The sequence below is a fragment of the Carcharhinus amblyrhynchos genome, chromosome 12 (assembly GCF_965287045.1).
Source record: "Carcharhinus amblyrhynchos chromosome 12, sCarAmb.v2.hapA, whole genome shotgun sequence".
Lineage (NCBI taxonomy): Eukaryota > Metazoa > Chordata > Chondrichthyes > Carcharhiniformes > Carcharhinidae > Carcharhinus > Carcharhinus amblyrhynchos.
The window spans coordinates 13615170-13642833 of record NC_137335.1 but is presented as its reverse complement, the minus strand read 5'-3'; the positions used below and the strand labels follow the sequence as shown (position 1 = coordinate 13642833).

The window sequence follows — 27664 nt, the reverse complement described above, 5'->3', positions numbered from 1 at the left end:
GAAAGACTTGCTGGTTAGGTGCATTGACCCGAACGGATGTTGGAATGGGGGGAGTTTCACAATAACTCCATTGCAGTGCTAATGTAAGCCTTACTTGTGACTAATAAATAACCTTTACTTGATGGTTTGACAGCATCTGTGGAGAGAGAGTAGAGCCAACATTTCAAGTCTGGACGATCCTTCAACAGAGTCCCCAGCTTGACAAAGGGTCATCCAGACGTGAAACGTTGCCTCTATTCTCTCCCCACAGATGCTGTCAGACCTGCGGAGATTTTCCAGCATTTTCTCTCAATGTAATATTTCCATTTCCAATACCTTCTGCAACACAGTCTTGAGAGTGAGTGTCTGAGGCTATTAAACTACAAACATACCCCGCTGCAACAGTTAGGCACAGAATGAGAATCACCAGTAAACAGCCCAAACACACTTGATATAAAGCCAGTAAAGAGAGAGGGACAGGGGAAAGTTCTATTTAATTAGACTGGGCCAGCCATGGTGATGAATGAACTGGATCACTTCGCTACCTGGTTACGTTCTGTCGACACAAATTTAACTTTCAGCGATCTTGTCTAGGAGGTAAATAATTGTCTTTTTCCTTTTCATCACCTCGAACTATAAGACAGATTGCAAGTGAAATAAAGCAGTACAAGGAACCCCAGATTTTTAAAAAGCTTCAAGTTCCATCACTCTCAAATCGACTGATCCTGACGCTATCTTGGAATTGACGTCGGGAGGATGTAACATTCCTTCCCCTGTATCCTCTCCGTCCCCAGCTCACTAACGTCTAACACCAAACTGAAGCTGGGCCTGGAAGGGAGCAATATCAGGTTATTTCTCGATTCATCCCTCCTTTCTTGGGTAATAGAAATTTATTTTGACTGTCCAATGAGGACTGAAGGATTGCCATGTGCTCTGTTTCACGGAGACCTAGCTCTGTCCTGCTTTGATGTGGAGATGCCAGTATTGGACTGGGGTAAACACAGTAAGAAGTCTCACAACACCAGGTTAAAGTCCAACAGGTTTATTTGGTAGCAAAAGCCACTAGCTTCCGAAAGCTCATGGCTTTTGCTACCAAATGAACCTGTTGGACTTTAACCTGGTGTTGTGAGACTTCTTACTGTGTTCACTCCTGCTTCACCGGACTGTGCCCTATGACCAGAGGGTTTCTCAATCCATCAAACAGACCGTACAGTGGCCTCAGGCAAGCCTAAGGGAGGTAGGCTGTGCCTTCTAATCGACACCTCGTGGTGTCTGGATGTAGCTACACTGGTGAGTTTCTGCTCCCAGACCAGCTGCTAAAATGATGCCCCTACCACCTTCCGCGGGAGTTCACCTCCGTTACCCTGACAGCAGTTTACATCCCACTCCAGGCGGACATGAAAATCACGCTGGACGAAATATACACCACCGCAAAGAGCCTTGAGTCGAAACATCCCGAGGCCTTGTTCATCGTGGCAGGGGACTTCAATCAGGCCAAGCTCAAGAGCGTACTACCAAGTTATGACCAACACGACTCCTGTTCCACCAGAGGCCCAAACATCCGAGACCACTGTTACACAAATACCAAACCATGGGGGTGGCACAATGATTAGCACTGCCGTCTCACAGTGCCAAGGGCCCAGGTTTGATTCCCGGCTTGGGACACTGTCTGTGCGGAGTCTGCACATTCTCCCCGTGTCTGGGTGGGTTTCCTCCAGGTGCTCCGGTTTCCTCCCAACGTCCGAAAGTCGTGCTGGTTAGGTGCATTGGCCATGCTAAATTCTCCCTCAGTGTAACCCGAACAGGCGCCGGAGTGTGGCAACTGGGGGATTTTCACAGTAACTTCATTGCTGTGTTAATGTAAGCCTACTTGTGACTAATAAATCAACTTTACTTTTACTTAAACATGTCGCTGCTCTATCGCCCGCCCTCACTTCAGACCACAAGGCTGTGATCCTGCTCCCAACTTAATTTATGTTTACGTTATGAGGTTAAGCCACACTTCAAAGGAGAAAGATATTCCCTCTTGGGATCTACAAGCCTCAAATGGCATCTTGTTTGTGTGAAGAAGGTTATCTCGGATTGCAATGGGATCTTAATCAATTGGGCCAGTGGGCTGACGAATGGCAGATGGCATTTAATTAGATAGATGCGAGGTGATGCATTTTGGTCGATTGAACCAGGGCAGGTCTTACTCAGTTAATGGTAGGGCATTGGGGAGAGTCACAGAACAAAGTAATCTCAGGGTACGGGTTCGTAACTCCTTGAAAGTGGAGTTGCAGGCGGACAGAGTGATAAAGAAGGCATTCGGCATGCTTGGTTTCATTGATCAGAACATTGAGTACAGATGCAGGGAGAATGTCCACACAGACAGTGGTCTGAGGCTGGAATTGGACCTGGGCCCTGGCGCCATGGGGCAACAGTGCTAACCACTGTGCCACCACGCCTCTCAAAAATATTTATACATTTATATATTTTATTACATGTTTACATACAAGTGATTGGGCAGGCAATTATGATCTCAATCAGGGAGCTCGTACTCCAAGAGGCCAACCTCATGGGCTTCATTGAAGACATTACAATCACTACCTGTGTTTCTAATTTCAATCTCAGCCGAGGCATCCTGTGGCTTCTGGCAGACTGAAACAATGTAGAAATTACAATTTACAATGCAGGTTATAATGAAGCGTTGTTTCCAACTGTGTACTGTGCAACAATCCTGCGGGGAACATCCAATATTATTAATTCGCTCTCAACAGTGAAGGACTTTACGATGGCAGAGATAGCAAGCCAAGTGTAAAGAATGTTTCCCTCCAAATGTCACGAGACGTTCCAGTTGCATCTTCAAGAAGAGAATTAGCATATTTAATGCAAGACTTTTTTCCTACATATACTCACAAACATATGTCCGCCCTCAATTTAGAAATCGGAGCAGACACACTGTTGCCTTTAATAAATGATCTTACTAGCTCCGACATTAGATTTGCAGTGGGGAATGAGTCACATTTCCTGGTGAGGATAACATTGTGCAATCTCGTGAGTCTTCTTAAAGGGGATTGAGAGTGGGGGAAAAGTTTGCGGGGAAGGTTCTTCAAGCAGAGAGTGTTGGGGGCCTGGAACGCACTGCCAGACACGGTGGTGGAAGCAGGAACACAAGCAACAATTAAGAGGTACCTGGATGGTCCTTGAATCGGGCGAGAATAGAGGGATATGGACCAAGTAAGGGCAAAGGTTTTTTTCTAGTTTAGTTAGAGCATCATGATCGGTACAGGCTTGGAGGGCCAAAGGGCCTGTTCCTGTGCTGTACTTTTCCACTTATCCTTCTCTCCATTCGTACTCTCTATACTTGCAAAGACTTGATTACCTGTAAAGATTCGCATTCCAACCATTCTTCACATTCCAATCTGTAATTATCTAGCAATTGCGTCTTTGTCTCTATAGTGCCGTGTTCGCAAGCCTATCTCTTCACTCACCTGATGAAGGAGCAGTGCTCCGAAAGCTCGTGATACCAAATAAACCTGTTGGACTTTTAACCTGGTGCTGTGAGACTTCTTACTGTGCCCACACCAGTCCAATGCCTCATTGTACTTCACTCTGTTCTTTTTTTTGGAATTGTGTCACTGAACAAGCAACAAAGAATTTTTGCACGTTCCTATAACCGTCTGGCAGCACTATTTTGGTAGCTCATTAAGGTAAATCACATTGTGCTGTCCATATGGCCATTAGGATAGATACAAGTGACAAAGTGTATGGAGGACTCAAAGAGAATGAGCCATCTTACAAGGTCAGTCTCAGGTACAAGATGATGTTTATTGCCTGATGGCCAATTCTGATCTCTCTCTGTCTCTCTCTCGTGGCCCCATTTCTGAGGCGGAACATCTGACCGAGAATTTAAGAGTTAACTTAATGGAGGTTTCCAAGATGGTGAGAAGATTTTTTGATTGAGACTAGCTTTCGATTCCAGATTTTATTATTTGACTTTAAATTCCACCAGTTGCCACTGGGGTATATGAACCCTGTCCCCAGAGCATTACTCTGGGCCTCTGAATTCCTAGCTTTCTCTTCTTCTTGGGCAGTCCCTCAGAATCAAAGAAAACTTGCTTCCCGGTGTAGATATAAGCCTGTATTTCTTTACCATATCCACATTAGTTTGTTGCTTTGTGATAGTCCCATTCACCCATGGTGGCACGGTGGTTAGCACTGCTGCCTCACAACTCCAGGGACCTGGGTTCGATTCTCGGCTTGGGTCAATGCCTGCATGGAGTTTGCACATTCTCCCCGTGTCTGCGTGGGTTTCCTCCAAGTGCTCTGGTTTCCTCCCACAGTCTAAAGATGTGCAGGTTAGGTGTATTGGCCATGCTAAATTGCCTCTTAGAGTCCCGGGATTATGGAATCTCTACAGTGCAGGACGAGGCCATTTGGCCTATCGAGTCTGCACTGACCGCAATCCCACCCGGGCCCTATTTCCGTAACCCCACACATTTACCCTGCTAATTCCCCTAACACTAGGGATGAGTAGGTTAGAGGGAATCGTGAGGTAAGTATGTGGAGTTATGAGGATAGGGTGTGGGTGGGATTGTTGTTGGTGCATATCGATGGGCCGAATGGCCTCTTCCTGCACTGTAGGGGTTCTACGAAGCCAGTATCTCATATATTTTCAACCCTATAACTGAATCTGCCTCCTACTGCTTCTCGAACCGTTACGTGCTGCCTGCTGTAATGACATTCCATTGCTCCCCTTAGCATCACGGAAAGATGATTTTAAGGTCACGTGAGGTCGTGCTAACCCAGCCGACGCAACAAAGGGAAATTATCGAAGCATTTTGTTCGGAGCGAGGGGGTGGGGGTGGGGTGAAAGTTCCAGGAGTAGAAGCACTGACCCCCGTTTATCAGACAGGAAAGGGCTGAGAGTTCCTGCTTTGGGAACAGCCTGCCGAAAATAGAATTTGGCGAGGGGATGGGAATTGTGATGTGTCCCGCCGGGAGAGAAGCAGCCTCTTCCCGAATAGCTTTTCTATCGATTTTCAGCTCTCTTTGAAGCTTTTAGGGAGAGTGTACGAGGCAGCGCTGAAACGAGAGACGATGATCTCCCCACGGGGGATATCACAGGAGCAGAGTATGACCATTTCCTAGAAATATTATTCCATTTTGCTGGCGCTCTCACACTGTTCATAACCTTGATGTCCAGCGATTCGCACTCATCCAGATGTCGTCTTCAAAAAATAGAATAACAGCGCCGCACGGCAGACAAGGAGGCCATTCGGCCCATTATAAGTGTGCTTGAATCAGCCCACCCAATGATCCCACTTCCCCTGCTCTCTCCCCCTGCAGTCAAGTGTTTTCTTTCAATATATATCTGCTTCTTCGTTTTTATTTGTACTGGATAAGGCTGCTAAAACTTTTATTTATTTATTAGTGCCACAAGTAGGCTTATATTAACACTGCAATGAAGTTCCAGTGAAAATCCCCTAGTCGCCAGACTCCGCGCCGGTTCGGGTACACTGAGGGGGAATTTAGAATTGTCAATGCACCTAACCTGCACGTCTTTGGAGGAAACCGGAGCACCCGGAAGGAACCCACACAGACACGGGGAGAACATGCAGACTCCACACAGACAGTGACCGAAGCTGGGATTTGAACCCGGGTCCCTGGCACAGTGAGTGCTAACCACTGTGTCACTTGAGAAACAATCATCACAAATTGCTAGGATCTGTATAGAGCTTCTTCATAGAATCTCTACAGTGCAGAAGGAGGCCATTCGGCCCATCAAGCCTGCACCAACAACAATCCCAGCCAGATCCTACCCCTGTAACTCCACATATTTACCCTAGCTGGTCCCCCCTGACACTAAGGGGCAATTTAGCACGGCCAATCAACCTAACCCGTGCATCTTTGGACTGTGGGAGGAAATCGGAGCACCCGGAGGAAACCCACGCAAGAACATAAGAAATAGGAGCAGGAGTAGGTCATCTAGCCCTTTGAGCCTGCCCCGCCATTCAATAAGATCATGGCTGATGTGAAGTGGATTAGATCCACTTTCCCGCTTTTTCCCCATAACCCTTAATTCCCCTGTCTATCAGAAACCTATCCACCCGTGACTTAAATATATTTAGCGAGGCAGCCTCCACCACTTCAATGGGCAGAGAATTCCAGAGATTCACCACCCTTTGAGTGAAGAAGTTCCTCCTCAACTCTGATCTAAACTGCACCCCCCCCCTTATCTTGAGGCTGTGCCCTCTAGTCCTGCTATCCTTTCTAAGCGGGAAGAATCTCTCTGCCTCTACCCTATCCATCCCCTTCGTTATCTTACACGTCTCTATAAGATCCCCCCTCATCCTTCTAAACTCCAACGAGTACAGACCCAGTCTATTTAGTCTCTCTTCATAGTCCAACCCCCTCATCTCCGGTATCAGCCTAGTGAACCTCCTCTGCACTCCCTCCAAGGCCAAAATATCCTTCCGCAAGTGCGGCGACCAAAGCTGCACACAGTACTCCAGCTGCGTTGACAGGAGAATGTGCAGACTCCACGCAGACAGTGACCAAAGCTGGGAATTGAACCCTGGTCCCCTGGTGCTGTGAGGCAGCAGTGCTAACCACTGCGCCACCCCTATATTTTGGGAATAGTTACGAAATGCAAACTTATCAAGGGACATTGTATCACGGATCTTACTTTTCTTCTCATTTAGCCTCATTATAAATGTGTTGCGTTCAGGTGTTATACGGGAGGGGGAAGGGGATGAATTTTGTGTCCACATTCGCCGAACGCAAATGGGTTGCAAAACTCCCCGAGAGTTGGGGGTGCCAGAGTGTCACCGGCAAGATCTCATTTTCCGATTTTCTCCGCCAATGACGGAACAAGGCTTCCGCTCAGGAAAGTCGGAACCTCATTTCAGTGTATTTAAATATTGTTACGGGGGGGACTACGGCATTACAGCAATGGTTAGTTACACTTCAAGAGTCATTTATTGACTGGGAAATGCTGGGGCCAGCTCGAGGTCATGAGAGGTGAAGTGAAAATGCGGAGGGCTGGCTTTCATTGTGCCAGCAGCGGGTGACCGGTGGGTTAGCGAAAGGCATGGGGGCCCCGTAAATGCGACAGGACCATTTTTATCTTCATCGAACCCTGAGGGAACCTTCTGCTCTCCTTCAGAAAGTAAAACTGAGAGCGGATCGCAGCAGCAAACCGCGGGGGCGACCCGGTTTCTGCCTTTGAGTTGTGGTTCTGGGGTGTAAAACACGGTGGCTGAGGACAACAGTTCTTCCAATGTGTGTGCACGAGTCAGGCTTCCACTAATGCAGGATTTTCCTTGGCCTCCCATTATAAAAGTGAACGTTGTTGCCGTGGTTACAGGGAGACGAGTTGTGCATCAGCGCTCCAGATTAGAAGTCAATTTGAAATGGAGAAGTGTTCGTCTGGGAAGACCCTTCCTCAGGTCTTTTCCCTCGGAACTGGACTCTTCCCGAACCATGGCAGACTTCATTTCTCTTCAGGGTGTCGCCATGACGATAGGCGTGGGGGTGGGGGGGGGGGGGGGGGGGGGGGAGGGGCGTACGTGCTGCTTCCAGGCTCTCAAGGGCCTTGCGTTCAAAGGGAGTGTGACTGACGGGGGTGGAGGGGGGGGGGACACCAGCATCGGAAAGGGAGCTAAAGCCATCCCAGTACCTGTTCTGCACAATCGCACCACCGCCCCCCCTGCACATCGCCTCGTTCCCCCACTCCTGCCATCACTTAGTCTGATCTGGGTCCAGCGGCAGTCCTAGGCCTCAGGTAGGCCTCATGGTACTGGCAGCCATTACTGGCGCTGTCCTTCAGTGGAACTGCCAGCCTCTGATTGACCGCCATCTCTCGGTGTCTGGGGCCTCAGGTTGAAGATGGCTTTTCCTGGAGTGTGCTGGTCAATGTTTAACCCTCCATCGACATCACCAAAGCAGACTCTCCGCTCAGAATGCCATTGCTGTTTGTGGGAGATTGCTATGTACAAATTGGCTGCTGCATCTCCTGCATGGCAAGAGTGACTACACGCCAAGAAGTATTGCATGGGCGCTTAGAAAAGATTCGATAGTGTTATAATGCGGAGGTTGATCCCCTCTCTGAGAACTAAGACCTGACCACTCAAAGAGGAGTCCCTCGCCTCATAATCTGTAAAAGGTGAGTGTGAAGTGGTTGCAATCGGCTGTTCAGCAACTTTCAGCGGTTAAGGCAAAATGACTCCCTGAGAGTGTCTGGTGTGGCAGCAATAATCTCTCCCTCAATGTCAACAAAACGAAGGAAATAGTCATCGACTTCAGGAAGCGTAAAGGAGAACACGCCCCTGTCTACATCAATGGGAACAAAGTTGAAAGGTTGAGAGCTTCAAGTTTTTAGGTGTCCAGATCACCAACAACCTGTCCTGGTCCCTCCATGCCTACATTATAGTTAAGAAAGCTCACTAACGCCTCTACTTTCTCATAAGACTAAAAAAAATTGGCAAATCAGCTACAACTCTCACCAACTTTTACAAATGCACCACAGAAAGCATTCTTTCCACTTGTATCACAGCTTGGTATGGCTCCTGATCTGCCCAAGACCGCAAGGAACTACAAAAGGTTGTGAATGTAGCACAGTCCATCACGCAAACCAGCTTCCCATCCATTGACTCTGTCTACACTTCCTGCTGCCTCGGCAAAGCAGCCAGCATAATTAAGGACTCCACAAACCCCGGAGGTTCTCTCTTCCACCTTCTTCCTTTGGGAAAAAGATATAAAAAGTCTGAGGTCACGTACCAACTGACTCAAGAACAGTTTCTTCCCAGCTGCAATCAGACTTTTGAATGGCCCTACCTTGCATTAGATTGATCTTTCTCTACACCCTAGCTACGACTGTAACACTATGTTCTGCACTCTCTCCTTTACTTCTCTATGAATGGTAAGTTTTGTCTGCGCGCAAGAAACAATACTTTACACTGTATTCTAGTGACAATAATAAATCAAATCAAAAAAAATTAGTCAAAATACTAATAGTGAACAGGTTATCTAAACTATAAATAAACCAAATAAAACACGATTTTAATGGAATGTTGTCCCAATAAATACAATTCCCACTCATTAACAAAACCATAGAATTTTAGTCACTCTCTAAATTACAACCGGGTTTTATCTTCTGGAATATACTGGGTCTTTTGTGTTGATTCTTCTTTCTTCTTTGGTACCTTCACTATCGAGACAGTGCTTTCCCTCAAGACATAAATGAAACTAAGAGCTGAACGAAGAACTGTTATTCTGATGGTTGCTCTCTGCTTTTGTCCCGCTGTCCCTTCCTTTTATAGCTGTGATGGCACATCAATATCCCTCACAAGCGGATAGATTCTTAGTTTTTGAGTGCCTAATTCAAATTAATTGACTGAATTCAAAAAAAATTCAAAAGCCTGAAAAAACTATTGAAAGCTTATTGCCTTGATAACACTGCTGCTTGGCCTTTTGATACAAGTGTTTCATTTTTAATGTTTCATTTTGGGCACTCTGTATGCACTTGCATTTTTGTAACTCTCTAACACAGAAGAAGCGCCACTTTTTAAAAGGGGCTTTGCAATCCTTTCTTCCTCATATTTTACAACTTTCAAACGCCAACCTACAATTACTCTAACCAACATCACAACAATATAAATTGCTCTCTTATCGTTCAGTCGCTGGAGACCAATGGCTTTAGTTCCAAAAGTCCTCAACAGAGATGCTGCAAAACCCAGGACAGGATTTTCCAGTCCTCCCCGCCTGCCAGATCTTCTGGTTCTACCAATGGTGGGTCCCCTCCACGGTGGGGATGATTGAGCCCTGCAAATTACTGCAGACATTGGCGGATCCGGAAGATCCCAATGGCAGCCAATGGGGAGCAGCCTCCGTCTAGGAAAAACACACTCTAGGAGGTCTGGAAAATTCTGAACCCCGCCCCCCACCATCCGTCTCTTCAACGAGAGCAGAAAGCACCATCCCCATTCTGTGTCGGGAATGGGAATGGCTTCCCTATGCATTCACCCCACACACTGTCAAAGTAAACCACACCAATACTCCGACCTGCATTTGGGCTTGTGAGTGCTAACCTGTTCACAAGAATGATCCTTGAAATGAAGAGCTTGTCGTATGAGGAACAGTTGAGGACTCTGCGTCAGTGCTCCTTGGAGTTTAGAAGGATGAGGGGGGGGTTTTATTGAAACTGACAGGATACCGCGAGGCCTGGATAGAGTGGACGTGGAGAGGATGTTTCTAATAGTAGGAGAAACTAGAACCAGAGGGCACAACCTCAGGCTAAAGGGACAATCCTTTGAAACAAATAAGGAGGAATTTCTTCAGATAGAGAGTGGTGAATCTGTAGAACTCTGCTGCAGAAGGCTGTGGAGGCCAGGACATTGTGTGTCTTTAAGACAGAGATAGATAGGCTCTTGATTAATAAGGGGGGGGGGGTCGGGGGTTATGGGAAAAAGGCAGGAGAATGGGGATGAGGAAAAATATTAGCCATGATTGAATAGCGGAGCAGACTCGATGGGCCGGGTGGCCTAATTCTGCTCCTATGTCTTATGTTCTCATCAGGAGGAGGTCGCTATTAGTCGATGAGAAGCTCCAGGAATCAGTTGGAATTCTGAAGAGCGGAATCGAAGACAGTTTGAGCAAATTAAAGCCAGGATTGCAATCAATCAATCAGTCTTCATCATACCCTGTCCTTCGTCAATAAACTATGGGTGGCAAATGTTTAAAACAAGCTGTTTGGGCTCTTTGAGACGTCGCTTGTTTAGTGTTTGATTCTCCAACAAACTGTGAATCTCAGCCTCCCTGACAGGGTGACGGAGCGTGCATTTGAAGTTTATTTTTTTTGAGATTGGCCGCTCCTTCCAGTAAGGAGAACATTCACCCCCTGCGCGAAGTGTATGACTTGGCATCCCTCCAACCAGCCCTGGGACGTCAGGGAGTTAGAAACCACACGGGGTGTGGAGATAAGTCCGAGATGAACAGCTATAATAATCGACAAGCTAAAGACACACCCAGTCAGATACTCAGCCCCACCCCACTCGCCCCATAGCCCTCACGTGTCCAGCTACTTTTTAGAGGATGTGAGGCAACTCACCTTTACCGTCCTGCCAGATAATAAATACATTCCAGACCGTCACCCCCATCTGGACAAGAAACCTTTTCCTCACATCTCCCCCCCTTCCAGCCCTGGGGGTGGTCGACCTGATCCCCCCACCCCACCGCCCCATAAGATTCAGTCTAGGGGCCTATAACTGATATTTAGCCCTTCGAGTTACTGATTGTGAATCATTACAATGCAGAAAAAGGCCATTTGGCCCATCTAATCTTCACCCAAAGAGTGGCGAGCCTGAATAATTCATTGCCACAGGAAGTAGTTAATGGCAAAACTTTGAATGTGTTCAAGGGGTGGTTGGATATAGCGCTCAGGGTGAATGGGTTCAAAGGTTATGGGGAGAAAGCAGGATTAGGCTACTAAATTGAACAATCAGCCATGATCGTGGTGATTGGTGGAGCAGCCTTGAAGGGCTGAATGGCCTCCGCCTGATCCTATCTTCTACGTTTCTATGTAAATCTGCTCTGAAAACAATCCCACCCAGGCCCTATTCCCATAACCCCACATGCTAATCCCCCTGACACTAAGGGTTAGCATGGCCAATCCACCTAAACCGCACATCTTTGGAGTGTGAGAGGGAGCACCCGGAGGAAACCCACACAGACACGGGGAGAATGTGCTTCATATTTCCCAACGAAAATGGGAAATGTGTCAGAGCTTCGACCTGTACAATGCTGCCTTTAGGCTAATTCATGTCTGTGACAGGAGATGTGTTTAGATTTTCTCCCTTCTGAGAAGGAGAGTGATGTCCAACCCGACCAGGAGCCGTTCTATTATATCCGGGAGTGTGTGGTGTACAGAAATGTAAGCTGCGTTGTCCCTCTTCATGGTTCTCTTCCCTTGGGCTTGTTTGAATCATATGTAATGTGTCCTCTCTCTCTCTCTCTCTGTCTCCTTACAGGTTGTGCCATTGACCTGGTGGTCACTGATCAGAGATTCCACTTACTACACGCTGTCGGTGATGGCTCTTATCCTGGTAAGAATCCCTGTCCGACCCCCTCAGTATCTCCCTGTCCGACCCCCTCAGTATCTCCCTGTCCGACCCCCTCAGTATCTCCCCGTCCGACCCCCTCAGTATCACCCCGTCCGAGCCCCTCAGTATCTCCCTGTCCGACCCCCTCAGTATCTCCCTGTCCAACCTCATTAGTATCTCCCTTTCCGACTCCCTCAGTATCTTCCTGTCCAGCCCTCTCCATGTCTTATATCTTTCAATCAGTACATCTCATTATTCTGTGTTCTGAGAATAGACCCAACTTGCTCAATCTTTTCCCATGAGTCAGGAATCAGCCCGGTGAACCTTCTCTGAACCGTTTGCAGTGCAAGTGTAACCCTCCTTTATTGAGGAAACTAAACTGTACACGTTCCTCCAGTTGTGGCCTCTCCAATGTCCTGTACAGTTGCTGTAAGACTTCCTTACTTTTACACTCCGTTCCCCTTTGCAATAAAGGTCATCATTCCTTTTGCCTTCTTCAGTAGTTTTGTTGTACTTGCACACTGACTTTTTGTGATTGTATGCAAGGACACTCAGATCCCTCTGCACCAAGCATTCTGCAATCTCATGTCCATTTACCTTCTTTCTAGTCTAAGGATTGGTTTATGATCACTAGACGGTTAATGGTGAGATGATACTCGTGACCCTGGCAATCCTGTTAACTCCCTGTCTCTGCTGAATACACCCTGAGATTATTCATTTCTCTACAGGAACAATCCCCTCTGTCAAACCTTTCTGCTTCCCCTGAAGATCTGACCATTTTATTGTCTCTGCTCTTCGTACTGACGTCAAGAATATTCCTCACCCTTTACATCTGTCACTCTATTGCACAGTATGGCATGTAATACCGCAGAAAATTAGATTAGATGCTTATTCAATGTCTGGATAGCATGGGTGGCACAGCGGTTAGCACTGCAGCCTCACAACACCAGGGACCCGGGTTCAATTCCCGGCTTGGGTCACCGTCTATGTGGAGTCTGCACATTCTCCCCGTGTCTGAATGGGTTTCCTCCGGGTGCTCCGGTTTCCTCCCGCAGTCCGAAAGATGTGCTGGTTAGGTGCTAAATTCTTCCTCTGTGTACCCAAACAGGCACCGGAGTGTGGCGACTGGGGGATTTTCACAGTAACTTCTTTGCAGTGTTAATGTAAGCCTGCTTTGGATGCGAATAAACAAGCCTTCAACCCCTCTGTCAAACCCACATAGGAAATAGGAGCAGAAGTTGGCAAATTCGAGCCTGCTCCGCTATTCAACCAGATCATGCCTGATCTCAAATCCACCTCCTTATCCGTCCCCCAATCCCTTCATCCCTTTAGTTATTAGAAATATATGTGTCCCCCTCTTGAAACCAATAAACAATTCAGATTCCACCGCGCTATGGGGCAGCAAGTTCCACACATTAACCCCCCTCACCCCCAGCGAGAAGTAGTTCCTCCCCATCCCAGTGTTAAATTTACCACCTCGCAACCTCTACCTGTGACCCCTTGTTCTAGAAACCTTTCTAGGTCCCCTGAAGGTGCGGCCACATCACAGTCTCTGCTCTTTGTACTGACACCGAGAGTATTCCTCACTCTTTACATCTGTCACCTTTGTACTCGGCAAGGCACGAGAGAAAAAAACCCTAGAAAAAAAAAAATCAGACTCGATGCCGTTTAAATTTGCCTGGGAAATGGTAAAAGGGGGTTTGATTTTTGTCCCCTCGCTCTGCCTGTCTCTGGTTTGATGTGCCGTCCAGCTCAGGACTGGGTATCGGGTTGCGTTGCGCTCGCTGTTTGCACCTTAAGATTGCTAACGCACTGTGACACAGCTCCAGCAGTTCTGGCTGACACGCTCAGGTTACACTGCCGTTCTGTCATGCAGCAAGCCTCCGCACATTTGCTGTAAATTGAATTGGCAATCGGCTTCTATTTTTGGCTTTCCTTGTGCACCCGAGCCTCCCTCAAAGCCGCAGCGGGTGAGAGCACCCGTGGCGGAGTTGTCAATAAATTGAACCTTTGCCTGTTGCAGTGTTACTCTCTGTAGATTCCAGCCGAGTGCCTCAGGGGTGGGGGGCTGGAAGTGTCAGAACGTCATTTTAACCCTGTCCATGTTTGGGCGCACTGGAATCATTCCGGAAGAATCTCGGACAAGCGGAGGTGGGGTGGGCTGAGGAATTATTACAATGTACGCTCCCACCCCCCTCCCCACCAAGACTGAAGGAGCTTGGCTCTCAAATTGGAACAAAACGGAAGATTTTCATTTGGTTCGAGGAGATTGAGGATTGATTTCACGCAGACATTTAAAATGAGACAGGGTCAGTTGTTCCCAGTGATTGAGGGATCTGTAACGGAGGGACGTAGACATAGCATTAAGAAATGAAGGCCGTAGATCTTTTTACACTGAGAATGTTGATAAAGAACATAACATAAGAACATAAGAAATAGGAGCAGGAGTAGGCCATCTAGCCCTTCGAGCCTGCGCCGCCATTCAATAAGATCATGGCTGATCTGTCGTGGCTCAGTTCCACTTTCCCGCCCTCTCCCCATAACCCTTAATCCCCTCTCTTATCAAAAACCCATCAACCCGCGTCTTAAAAATATTTAGCGAGGCAGCCTCCACCACTTCAACGGGCAGAGAATTCCAGAGATTCACCACCCTTTGAGTGAAGAAGTTCCTCCTCAACTCCGTTCTAAACCGCCCCCCCCTTTATCTTGAGGCTGTGCCCCCTAGTCCTACTATCCTTTCTGAGCGGGAAGAGTCTCTCCACCTCTATCCTATCCATCCCATTCATCATCTTATACGTCTCAATGAGATCTCCCCTCATTCTTCTAAACTCTAACGAGTACAAGCCTAGTTTATTCAGCCTCTCCTCATAGCTCAACCCCCTCAACTCCGGCATCAGCCTAGTAAACCTCCTCTGCACTCCCTCCAAGGCCAAAATATCCTTCCGTAAGTGCGGCGACCAAAACTGCACACAGTACTCCAGCTGCGGCCTCACCAATGCCCTATATAGCTGCAGCAAGACCTCCCTACTTTTATATTCAATCCCCCTCGCTATGAAGGCCAGCATCCCATTCGCCTTCCTGACCACCTGCTGCACCTGCAAGCTGGGTTTTTGCGACTCATGCACAAGGACCCCGAGGTCCCTCTGCACCGTCGCCTGCTGCAGTTTTTCGCCACGTAAGTAATAGTCCTTCCTACCATTCTTCCTACCAAAGTGGACCACCTCGCACTTGCCAACATTAAATTCCATTTGCCCAAGACAATGGGTGAGATTTTGCAGCCTTGCTCATCCCGAAACCTTAATACCCCACCGGAGTTCAACAGATTTTCCCATTATCCGCTCCAATTCCCGTGGCACAGTAAGATTTTCCAGCCCCTGTATTCAGTTAGCAACAGGTTGGGTCTGTGTTTGACAGGAAGGGGGAATATTGCGATGTCGAAACTGGGAAGGCAATAAGGGGATTAGGACTACATTTGTGTGGTGGAGGGATATGGCGACAAAAACTGGAAGTGTCCATCTATCTGTTTCTATGTAATGTGTGGTACAGAGCGGCACAGTGGTTAGCACTGCTGTCTCACAGCGTCAGGAACCCGGGTTCGATTCCCAGCTCGGGTCACTGTCTGTGTGGAGTTTGCACATTCTCCCCGTGTCTGCATGGGTTTCCTCTGGGTGCTCCGGTTTCCACCCACAGTCCAAAGATCATAGAAGCTACACTGCAGAAGGGAGCCGTTCGGCCCATCGAGTCTGCACCCGACCATAATCCCACCTAGGCCCTATCCCCCATAACCCCATGCGTTAGCTAGTCCCCCTGGCACTACGGGGCGATTTAGCACGGCCAATCTACCTAACCCGCACGTCTTTCGGGTTGTGGGAGGAAACCGCAGCACCCAAAGGAAACCCAAGCAGACACGGGGAGAATGTGCAAACTCCACACAGACAGTGACCCGAGCCGGGAATCGAACCCGGGTCCCTGGTGCTGTGAGACAGCAGTGCTAACCGCTGTGCCATCGTGTCACAGGTTAGGTGCATTGGCCATGCTCAATTCTCCCTTAGTGGCAGGGGGTTTAGCGCTGTATATATCTGGGGTTACAGGGATGAGGCCTGGGTGGGATTATTGTCAGTGCAGCCACGATGGGCCAAATGGCCTCCTTCTGCACTGTAAAGATTCAGTGATTCTGTAAATATGTGGGTTAGGGCCTGGGTGGGATGCTGTGTTGGAGAATCGCTGCAGACGCGATGGGCCGAGTGGCCTCATTCTGCGCTGTAGGGATTCTATGATTAATTAATTTTCTGCTATGTACTTGATGAAGCTCCTTAAAGCCCTGATGATTCACACCGAGATAAATCGCTGAGATTGACGCAGTGAAACTCAGTAATCCAAATATTTAGCTTTGGATCGGAATAAAGTGGTTCGCTGACATGAAGCTGCCTAGAGTGGTGCTGGTGCATGTTTGCAGGCTGCAGCCAGTAAAACACGGCACAGTCTGACGGATTAGGGAATTCCGGCCTCTGCCGTGCCCACAACGGTTACACTCCGGCAAGGATGGGTGACAGGGAATCCTGAGGGTGCAGAAGGAGGCCATTTCACCCATCTACGGTAGCACAGTGGTCAGCACTGCTGCCTCATAGCGCCAGGGACCTGGGTTCAAATCCCCGTTTGGGTCACTGTCTGTGCAGAGGCTGCACATTCTCCCCGTGTCTGCGTGGGTTTCCTCCGGGGGCTCCAGTTTCCTCCACAGACCAAAAGATGTGCAGGATAGATGGATTGGCCATGTTAAATTACCCCTTAGTGATCAAAGATGTGCTGATTAAGTGGATTGGCCATGCTAAATTCTCCCTTAGTGATCAAAGATGTGCTGATTAAGTGGATTGGCCATGCTAAATTCTCCCTCAGTGTAACCCGAACAGGCGCCAGTGTGTGGCGACATGGGGATCGTCACAGTAACTTCATTGCAGTGTTAATGTAAGCCTACTTGTTACTAATTAATAAAGAGCCTGCAGTGACAGAGTATCTCACTCCGGCCCTCTCCCCCGCTCTGTCCCTGGAACCCCGCACCTTTCCCATTCAAAATGAAGGGTGAGCATTTTAAAATTGCAGAGTTGTCAGGTGGGCAGCCATCTTGTAACGAGTGCTGGGGTAACATGCAAACGGCACCACGTGTGGGTTATGACACGGGCAGCTGTAATGATTTTGATCAGGCAATTGAGGTGGGCCTGTTAGAATACAAACTCCCTGACTAAGGACCCAAATGATGGGCCAATCAGAGAGCCTCTTGCTTTGTACTGAACCCAGGCGTGTCAGTTCCTCTGGCACTCCTAGCGAAGGCTGCTAACTGACAGCCCTCTGTGCGCTGTAGTCAGACTTGGAAATAAAAGGATGTTGGGGAAGGGACTTCTGCCTCTGAGGACATATTACAGCAGCCCCAGATTGTGAGTGGGGTGCGAGGTGAGAGACCTGAAGCGAGCCCTCGGAGTCAAGTGCAATGGTAGTGAAAGCAACTGATGCAGGGATGGCGGAGAGAGATCACAGACCTCAATCCCTCAAACAACTCGAGCGCACAAGATCATCATTGTCAGTGACCTAACGCAGACAGTGAAGAAGGCAAATAAAGTTCAAGTTTATTTATCAGTCACAAGTAGTCTTACATTAACACCGCAATGAAGCTACTGTGAAAATCCCCTAGTCGCCACACTCCGATACCCGTTCGGGTACACTGAGGGAGAATTGAGCACCCAACTAGCACGTCTTTTGGACTGTGGGAGGAAACCGGAGCACACGGAGGAAACCCACGCAAACACGGGGAGTAAATGCAGCCTTCGCACAGTGACCCAAACTAGGAATCGAACCCGGGTCCCTGGCACTGTGAGGCAGCAGTGCTAACCACTGTGCCACCGTGCCATTCCAACAGTATCTTGGCCTTCACAGCGAGGGGATTGGAGTATCGGAATAGAGTTGTTTCACTGCAATTGCATAGGGTTTTGCTGAGGCCACATTTGGAGTATTGTGGGCAGTTTTGGTGTCCTTCTCTGAGGGAGGGTGTCCTTGCTACAGAGGGAGTCAAACAAAGGTTTACCAGGTTGGTGGGGGGAGTCCAGAACTAGGGGTCATAGATTGAGGATAAGGGGGTCAACCTTTTAGAACTGAGGGGAAGAGAAATGTCTTCACCCAAAGGGTGGTGAATGTGTGGAATTCACTGCCACAGGAAGTAGCTGAAGTCAAAACATTGTGTGGTTTCAAGAAGAAATTAGATATAGGTCTTGGGGCTAAAGGGATCAAGGGATTTGGGGGGGGGAAGGGGCGATCAGGATATTGAATTTGATGATCTAAATGAATGGCAGAACAGCCTTGAAGGGCCGAATGGCCTCCTTCTGCTTCTAGTTTCTTTGTTGCATGTTTCTGCTAAGTCCATCTGGAACTCCGTCATGTAAACCAGTCGCTGGAGAAATTAAAAGCCTCAACTTTGTGAGAGTGCCTGATATGTTTGGGGTCTGACTGCCATCTGGTGGTCATTCTTCATTCCTGCAAGAGTTTGTGGAGCTGCTGAAAATGGTTCAGTTGCGGTCTGTCAGGGCGATCGTAACTCAGTCTCCACACGGGAAGGACTGGCACTCACACTGTGATTTACATCTGTCAACATGAGGCTATTCAATCATCCCTTCACCGTGAAAAGTACAACGACGCGACAAACTGATATTGGGGAACAACTCTGAAATTAATGGTCAGAATATTACCACCGTTCATCCCCGGTGGGGTTTTAAAGCTTTATTTATTAGTGCCACAAGTAGGCTTACATTAACGCTGCAATGAAGTTACTGTGAAAGTCCCCAAGTCTCCACACTCCGGCACCTGTTCGGGTACACTGAGGGGGAATTTAGCACCTTACCAGCGCGTCTTTGGACGGTGGGAGGAACCCAGAGCACCCGGAGGAAACCCACGCAGGCACGGGGAGAATGTGCAGAGTCCAGACAGGCACTGACCCAAGCTGGGAGTCGAACCCAGATTCCCGGCGCTGTGAGGCAGCCGCGCTAACCACTGCGCCACCCGTACATTTTCCCACCCTGCCCCAGTGAAGGGAGGTGGGGCTGGTTGTCGAATTCTCTGAGCCTGTTCCAGCGGGAGCGGCCGAACGCCTTTCACACTGATAACGTTTCAGCGGAGAACTCAATAATCACCTTCGGGAGGGAATAAACTGAGGTGCTGGTTAAATCATGCCAAACAGCTGGAGGCTGTTTAGCTCCACAACTCAGTTAGATCACGGTTGGTCTGTGTTTAAGTTCCACCGTGCTAAAACAAGCTGAAGTTCCTGCCAGTTATCACTTTGTTAAATACCGCTGGCTGGTTTGACTGCAGTCCGTATTGTTAGTGGATCTGAGGCTGGCTGACTGGACAGACACACAGCATACGCACCTCTCACCCACCAAGGAGCGCAAATCTGAAGGAAGGAAATTGAATAGAATCCCGACAGTGCAGAAGGAGGCCATTCAGCCCATCGAGTCTGCACCGACTCCCTGACAACAATCCCGCCCAGGTCCAATCCCCCTAACCCCTACATATTTTCCTCTCTAATCTAGACATCTTTGGACACTAAGGGGGCAATTTAGCGCGGTCAATCCATCTAACCCGCACGTTTGGACTGTGGGAGGAAACCAGAGCACCCGGAGGAAACCCGGAGACACGGAGAGGGCGTACAAACTCCACACAACCAGAGGCCGGGAGCTGAACCCGGGTCCCTGGCCCTGTGAGGCAGCAGTGCTGACCCCTGTTCCACAGGTCCGATGAGATCCCACTGATACCTGAGTGGGTCAGCTGAGATGGTGGGAGGGTAAAATGTGCCAGTCCCAACGTAGGTAGAATTAAACCAGAGGCAAATCACAGGAGTGCTTCACTGAAAAGTGTCCCCACATCACAGGAGTGCTTCACTGAAAAGTGTCCCCACATCGGTGTCCCAGCAGGTGATCAAAGCTGACTTGCGGGATTAGATGGGTTTAAGATGTAAATAGACAACATTGTCCGTGCACGTAAACACAGGTCACCAATGTGCACCATCTAACCCTAATAATGAACTTGGCAGGAATAATACATAACATACAGAGGGATCTGGGCGTTCAGATCTACAGTTCCATAAAAGTGGCAACACTGGTGGCCAAGGTGATTAAGAAGGCATATGGCACGCTTGCCTTCATCAGCTGAGGTATTGAGTGCAGGAGTTGGGGAATCATGGTCCAGCTTTCAAACCTTGGTTAGGCCCCATTTGGAGTATTGTGGGCAGTTCTGGTCACCACACTACCAGAAGGATGTGGAAGCTTTGGAGAGAGTGCAAAGAAGGTTCACCAGGATGTTGCCTGGTTTCGAGGGTGTTGGTTCTGAGGAGAGGTTGAATAAACTAGGATTGTCTTCACTGGAAAGACGGAGGCTGATAGAGGTCTACAAAATGGTGAGAGGCACAGACAGGGCGGATAGTCAGAGGCTTTTACTCAGGATGGAAGGGTCAGAGACACGGGGGAGGGCACAGGCTCAAGGTGAGAAGGGGAAAGTTTACAGGAGATGTACGGGGGAGGTTTTTCATGTGGAGAGTGCCTGGAACGAGCTGCCAGAGGAGGCGGTGGAAGCAGGCAAATTAGCAACAGTTAAGAGATATCTTGATGGGTTCATGGATAGAGAGGGAATAGAGGGATACGGACCGAGTAAAGACAGAAGATTGTTTTTATAGTTTAATTAGGGCATCATGATCGGCATGGGTTTGAAGGGCCTGATCCTGTGCTGTACTTTTCTTCATTATGCCCTTTCTTTATTTATACTTTCCTTCATTTGTGCCCTTTGAGTTATCGCTGGATATATATTCGTAAATTCTTGCTGAATTTATTCTGGAGGATTGAGTATTTAATTTCTTTATTTTGAAATTGAAACAGAGCTGAAAGACGCGAAGTCCTACACACAGTAACTGTTTAATTTTCTCCGCAGATTATTTACGATGAAAAGGTTTCTTGGTGAGTATCTTTTATTCAAAATACTGAACAATCCGACTTCTCGGATATTAAATGTTCCACGAACGCCTGTCCCCGATTCACCGTTACACTGAACAGTCTCACCCGATAGAGATACGGAATCAATCTGTATGAATATTGGAAAGGATTTTAAACAGTTACACTGATTCCCCTGTCTATCCCACCCTGCTGAGTGTCTGCAACGAGCTCTCAAATGTGGTCAATTCGATCGACAAATAAAATACTCACCAACTGCAACAAAGCAATCGACAGTCTGCACTCACTGACCATCCATCCACTCCATCCACACTGACCATCCATCTACTCCATCCACACTGACGGTCCATCCACCCCCTCCACACTGACCATCCATCCACCCCCTCCACACTGACCATCCATCCACCCCCTCCACACTGACCATCCATCCACTCCATCCACACTGACCATCCATCCACTCCATCCACACTGACCATCCATCCACCCCCTCCACACTGACCATCCATCCACTCCATCCACACTGACAATCCATCCACCCCATCCACACTGACCATCCATCCACCCCCTCCACACTGACCATCCATCCACCCCCTCCACACTGACCATCCATCCACCCCCTCCACACTGACCATCCATCCACCCCCTCCACACTGACCATCCATCCACCCCCTCCACACTGACCATCCATCCACTCCCTCCACACTGACCATCCATCCACCCCCTCCACACTGACCATCCATCCACCCCCTCCACACTGACCATCCATCCACCCCCTCCACACTGACCATCCATCCACTCCATCCACACTGACCGTCCATCCACCCCCTCCACACTGACCGTCCATCCACCCCCTCCACACTGACCGTCCATCCACCCCCTCCACACTGACCATCCATCCACCCCCTCCACACTGACCATCCATCCACCCCCTCCACACTGACCATCCATCCACCCCCTCCGCACTGCCCATCCATCCACTCCCTCCACACTGACCATCCATCCACCCCCTCCACACTGACCATCCATGCACCCCCCCCACACTGACCATCCATCCACTCCATCCACACTGACCATCCATCCACTCCATCCACACTGACCATCCATCCACCCCCTCCACACTGACCATCCATCCACTCCCTCCACACTGACCGTCCATCCACTCCACCCACACTGACCGCCCATCCACCCCCTCCACACTGACCATCCATCCACTCCATCCGCACTGACCATCCATCCACTCCCTCCACACTGACCATCCATCCACTCCATCCACACTGACCATCCATCCACCCCCTCCACACTGACCATCCATCCACTCCATCCACACTGACCATCCATCCACCCCCTCCACACTGACCATCCATCCACTCCATCCACACTGACCATCCATCCACCCCCTCCACACTGACCATCCATCCACTCCATCCACACTGACCATCCATCCACCCACTCCACACTGACCATCCATCCACCCCCTCCACACTGACCATCCATCCACCCCCTCCACACTGACCATCCATCCACTCCCTCCACACTGACCATCCATCCACCCCATCCACACTGACCATCCATCCACTCCCTCCACACTGACCATCCATCCACCCCCTCCACACTGACCATCCATCCACCCCCTCCACACTGACCATCCATCCACCCCCTCCACACTGACCATCCATCCACCCCCTCCACACTGACCATCCATCCACTCCATCCACACTGACCGTCCATCCACCCCCTCCACACTGACCATCCATCCACTCCCTCCGCACTGACCATCCATCCACTCCCTCCACACTGACCATCCATCCACTCCATCCACACTGACCGTCCATCCACCCCCTCCACACTGACCATCCATCCACTCCATCCACACTGACCATCCATCCACCCCCTCCACACTGACCATCCATCCACTCCCTCCACACTGACCATCCATCCCACCCTCCACACTGACCATCCATCCACTCCCTCCGCACTGACCATCCATCCACTCCCTCCACACTGACCATCCATCCACTCCATCCACACTGACCGTCCATCCACCCCCTCCACACTGACCATCCATCCACTCCATCCACACTGACCGTCCATCCACCCCCTCCACACTGACCATCCATCCACTCCATCCACACTGACCATCCATCCACCCCCTCCGCACTGACCATCCATCCACTCCATCCACACTGACCATCCATCCACCCCCTCCACACTGACCATCCATCCACCCCCTCCGCACTGACCATCCATCCACTCCCTCCACACTGACCATCCATCCACCCCCTCCACACTGACCGTCCATCCACTCCATCCACACTGACCATCCATCCACCCCCTCCACACTGACCATCCATCCACCCCATCCACACTGACCATCAATCCACCCCCTCCACACTGACCATCCATCCACTCCATCCACACTGACCATCCATCCACCCCCTCCACACTGACCATCCATCCACACTGACCATCCATCCACCCCATCCACACTGACCATCCATCCACCCCCTCCGCACTGACCATCCATCCACTGCCTCCACACTGACCATCCATCCACCCCCTCCACACTGACCATCCATCCACCCCCTCCACACTGACCATCCATCCACTCCATCCACTCTGACCATCCATCCACTCCATTCACACTGACCATCCATCCACTCCCTCCACACTGACCATCCATCCACTCCACAGTGACCATCCATCCACCCCCTCCACACTGACCATCCATCCACCCCCTCCACACTGACCATCCATCCACTCCCTCCACACTGACCATCCATCCACCCCCTCCACACTGACCATCCATCCACCCCCTCCACACTGACCATCCATCCACCCCCTCCGCACTGACCATCCATCCACCCCCTCCACACTGACCATCCATCCACCCCCTCCACACTGACCATCCATCCACCCCCTCCACACTGACCATCCATCCACCCCCTCCACACTGACCATCCATCCACCCCCTCCACACTGACCATCCATCCACTCCCTCCACACTGACCATCCATCCACTCCATCCACACTGACCATCCATGCACCCCCCCACACTGACCATCCATCCACTCCCTCCACACTGACCGTCCATCCACCCCCTCCACACTGACCATCCATCCACTCCCTCCACACTGACCATCCATCCACTCCATCCACACTGACCATCCATCCACTCCATCCACACTGACCATCCATCCACCCCCTCCACACTGACCATCCATCCACCCCCTCCACACTGACCATCCATCCACTCCCTCCACACTGACCATCCATCCACCCCCTCCGCACTGACCATCCATCCACCCCCTCCACACTGACCGTCCATCCACTCCATCCACACTGACCATCCATCCACTCCATCCACACTGACCATCCATCCACCCCCTCCACACTGACCATCCATCCACTCCCTCCGCACTGACCATCCATCCACCCCCTCCACACTGTCCGTCCGTCCACTCCATCCACACTGACCATCCATCCACTCCATCCACACTGACCATCCATCCACCCCCTCCACACTGACCATCCATCCACCCCCTCCACACTGACCATCCATCCACTCCCTCCACACTGACCGTCCATCCACTCCATCCACACTGACCATCCATCCACCCCCTCCACACTGACCATCCATCCACTCCATCCACACTGACCATCCATCCACTCCATCCACACTGACCATTCATCCACTCCATCCACACTGACCGTCCATCCACCCCCTCCACACTGACCATCCATCCACTCCATCCGCACTGACCATCCATCCACTCCCTCCACACTGACCATCCATCCACTCCATCCACACTGACCATCCATCCACCCCCTCCGCACTGACCATCCATCCACCCCCTCCACACTGACCATCCATCCACTCCATCCACACTGACCGTCCATCCACCCCCTCCGCACTGACCATCCATCCACCCCCTCCACACTGACCATCCATCCACCCCCTCCGCACTGACCATCCATCCACCCCCTCCACACTGACCATCCATCCACTCCGTTCACACTAACCATTCACTCTCTCTCCATCCACAGTGACCATTCACCCTCTCCATCCTCACTGACCGTTCACTCTCTCCATCCACACTGACCATTCACCCTCTCCATCCACAGTGACCATTCACCCTCTCCATCCTCACTGACCTTCCTCCTCTCTATCTGCTTTGGGATTTTGTGTTGTGTCGTTCTCCTTTCGGAATTGCTGGATATTTTGCAGAATTCCAGCAGTTCCTCGCTGCTTTGCAAAGATTAATCACAGGTTTTGTGTGAATTTTCTCGCCAGGTGGGAGTCTCTGGTGTTGATCTCAATGTACGCCGTCTACATTCTCATCATGAAGTGAGTACGGATTCCTTTCTACCTTCAGCTCCTCTTGTTATCGATGGGGAGAGTCTGGTCGCTGTTGAATAGAACTTCATTGGAATGAAAATCCCCCAAAAACACTCCACCTTTGGCCTCCTATCCTGCATTAACATCTTTTGGCCAACGTACCTGGCCTTGCTGCCAACTGCCTTGTACAGACCATTTTGAAAGCAGCAAAGACATTTCACCTGGGCACCGTGGATGGCACAGTAGCTGGATGGCATGGTGGCACAGTGGTTAGCACTGCTGCCTCACAGCACCGGGGACCCATGTTCAATTCTGGTTTCAGATGACCCTCTGTGTGGAGTTTGCACATTCTCCCCGTGTCTGCGTGGGTTTCCTCCGGGTGCTCCAGCTTTCTCCCACAGCCCAACGATGTGCGGGTTAGGTGGTTTGGCCGTGCTAAATTGCCCCTTTGTGTCAGGGGGCCTAGCTAGGGTGAATGCATGGGATTATGGGGATAGGGCCTGGGTGGGATTGTGGTAGGTGCAGACTTCAATGGGCCAAATGGCCTCCTTCTGCAATGTAGGGATTCTATGATTTGTGACCTTTGCAGCTATTGACCGTGCCAGGCTTAGGGAATATTTTTGTTACAAGCAGCATAACTTGGTCTGGGTTGTGTTTCTATCTCTCAGGCACCGGTTCCTCTGACTAATACAAGTGTGGCCACCTTGGCCTGTAGATTCTGCTGTGGATTTACAGTGGATCTGACAACGCACAAACCTACTTCATTAAAGTTTAAAGTTAATTTGTTACAAAGAACAGTACAGCACAGGAGGCAGGCCCTTCGGCCCTCCAAGCCTGCACCAATCACATTGCCCTATCTAGACCAACCACCTGTACCCCTTCCATACCCTGTCTGTCCGTGTGCCCATCCTGGTCAGTCTTGAATGTCGCTAACATATCTGCCTCAACCACCTCACTTGGCAGTGCCCCCACCACCCTCTGTGTAAAAACCTTCCCCCGCACATCTCCACTGAACCTTTCCCCCCTCACCGTGAACTTGTGCCCCTTGTAATTGCCATTTCTGCCCTGGGAAAAAGCTTCCAACTGTTCACTCTATCTATGCCCCTCATAATTCTAGAAACTTCTACCAGGTTGCCCCTCAGCCTTTCTAGGGAGAACAATCCCAGTTTATTCAATCTCTCCGCATAGCGAATACCCTCCATACCAGGCAACATCCTGGTAAATCTTTTCTGTACTCCCTCCAAAGCCTCCACGTCCTTCTGGTAGTGTGGTGACCAGAATTAGACTCAGTATTACAAATGTGGCCTAACCAGCATTTTATATAATTATAATTTGGCAACTCTTACACTCTATTAGTGTCAGAAGTGCGCTTACATTAACGCTGCAATGAAGTTACTATGAAAACCCCCTAGTCGCCACACCCCCATGCCTGTTCTGGTACACTGAGGGAGAATTTAGCACGGCCAATGAACCTAACCAGGATGTCTTTCACGTGGGAGGAAACCAGAGCACCCGGAGGAAACCCACGTAGACACGGGGAGAATGTGCAGACTCCTCACACACAATGACCCAAGCCGGGAATCGAACCCAGGTCCCTGGAGCTGTGAGGCAGCGGTGCTAACCACTGTGCCACCCCTATTTAACACCAAAATGAAATGTAGGAAAATGACTGGGACATTTGTCAGTCTTATTATTGGACTCTTTCAGCTCATCTCTGTGCCTCAACTTGCCAGTGGAGAGGATGGCCAAGTGGTAATGTCACCGGGGACCCAGGCTAATGCTCTAAGGGCATGGGTTCAAATCCCAGCTTGGGATTAGATTGAATTTAAATTCAATTAATAAAGACTAGTCTCAGTAATGATGGCCATGGGAACTGTCATCAATTGTTATAAAAATCTGGTTCATTAATGTCCTTCAGTGATGGAAATCTGCCATCCTTACCTGGTCTGGCCTATATGTAACTCCAGAGCTATAGCAATGTAGGTTGACTCTTAAATAGCCTAGCAGGTCCATTCAGTTTAAGGGCAATTTTTTTTTTATTTATTAGTGTTACAAATAGGCTTACATTAACACCGCAATGAAGTTATTGTGAAAATCCCCTAATCGCCACACTCAGGCGCCTTTTTGGGTACACTGAGGGAGAATTTAGCACGGCCAATGCTAAACCAGCACGTCTTTCGGACTGTGGGAGGAAACCGGAGCACCCAGAGGAAGCCCACGCAGACATGGGGAGAATGTGCAGACTCCACGCAAACAGTGACCCAAGCAGGGAATCGAACCCCAGT

The 27664-nt window shown here is 49.7% G+C and overlaps 1 protein-coding gene across 1 annotated transcript in view; it reads left to right on the top strand.

Annotated features, from left to right (window-relative positions):
* slc24a3 (solute carrier family 24 member 3) overlaps positions 1-27664 on the top strand; it is a 344477-nt gene that overhangs the window by 288504 nt on the left and 28309 nt on the right. The window contains exons 7-9 of the mRNA XM_080200075.1: positions 11991-12065; positions 21024-21049; positions 25335-25388. Coding sequence (XP_080056201.1) covers positions 11991-12065; positions 21024-21049; positions 25335-25388 — 155 coding nt within the window. The remainder of the gene's footprint in view (positions 1-11990; positions 12066-21023; positions 21050-25334; positions 25389-27664) is intronic.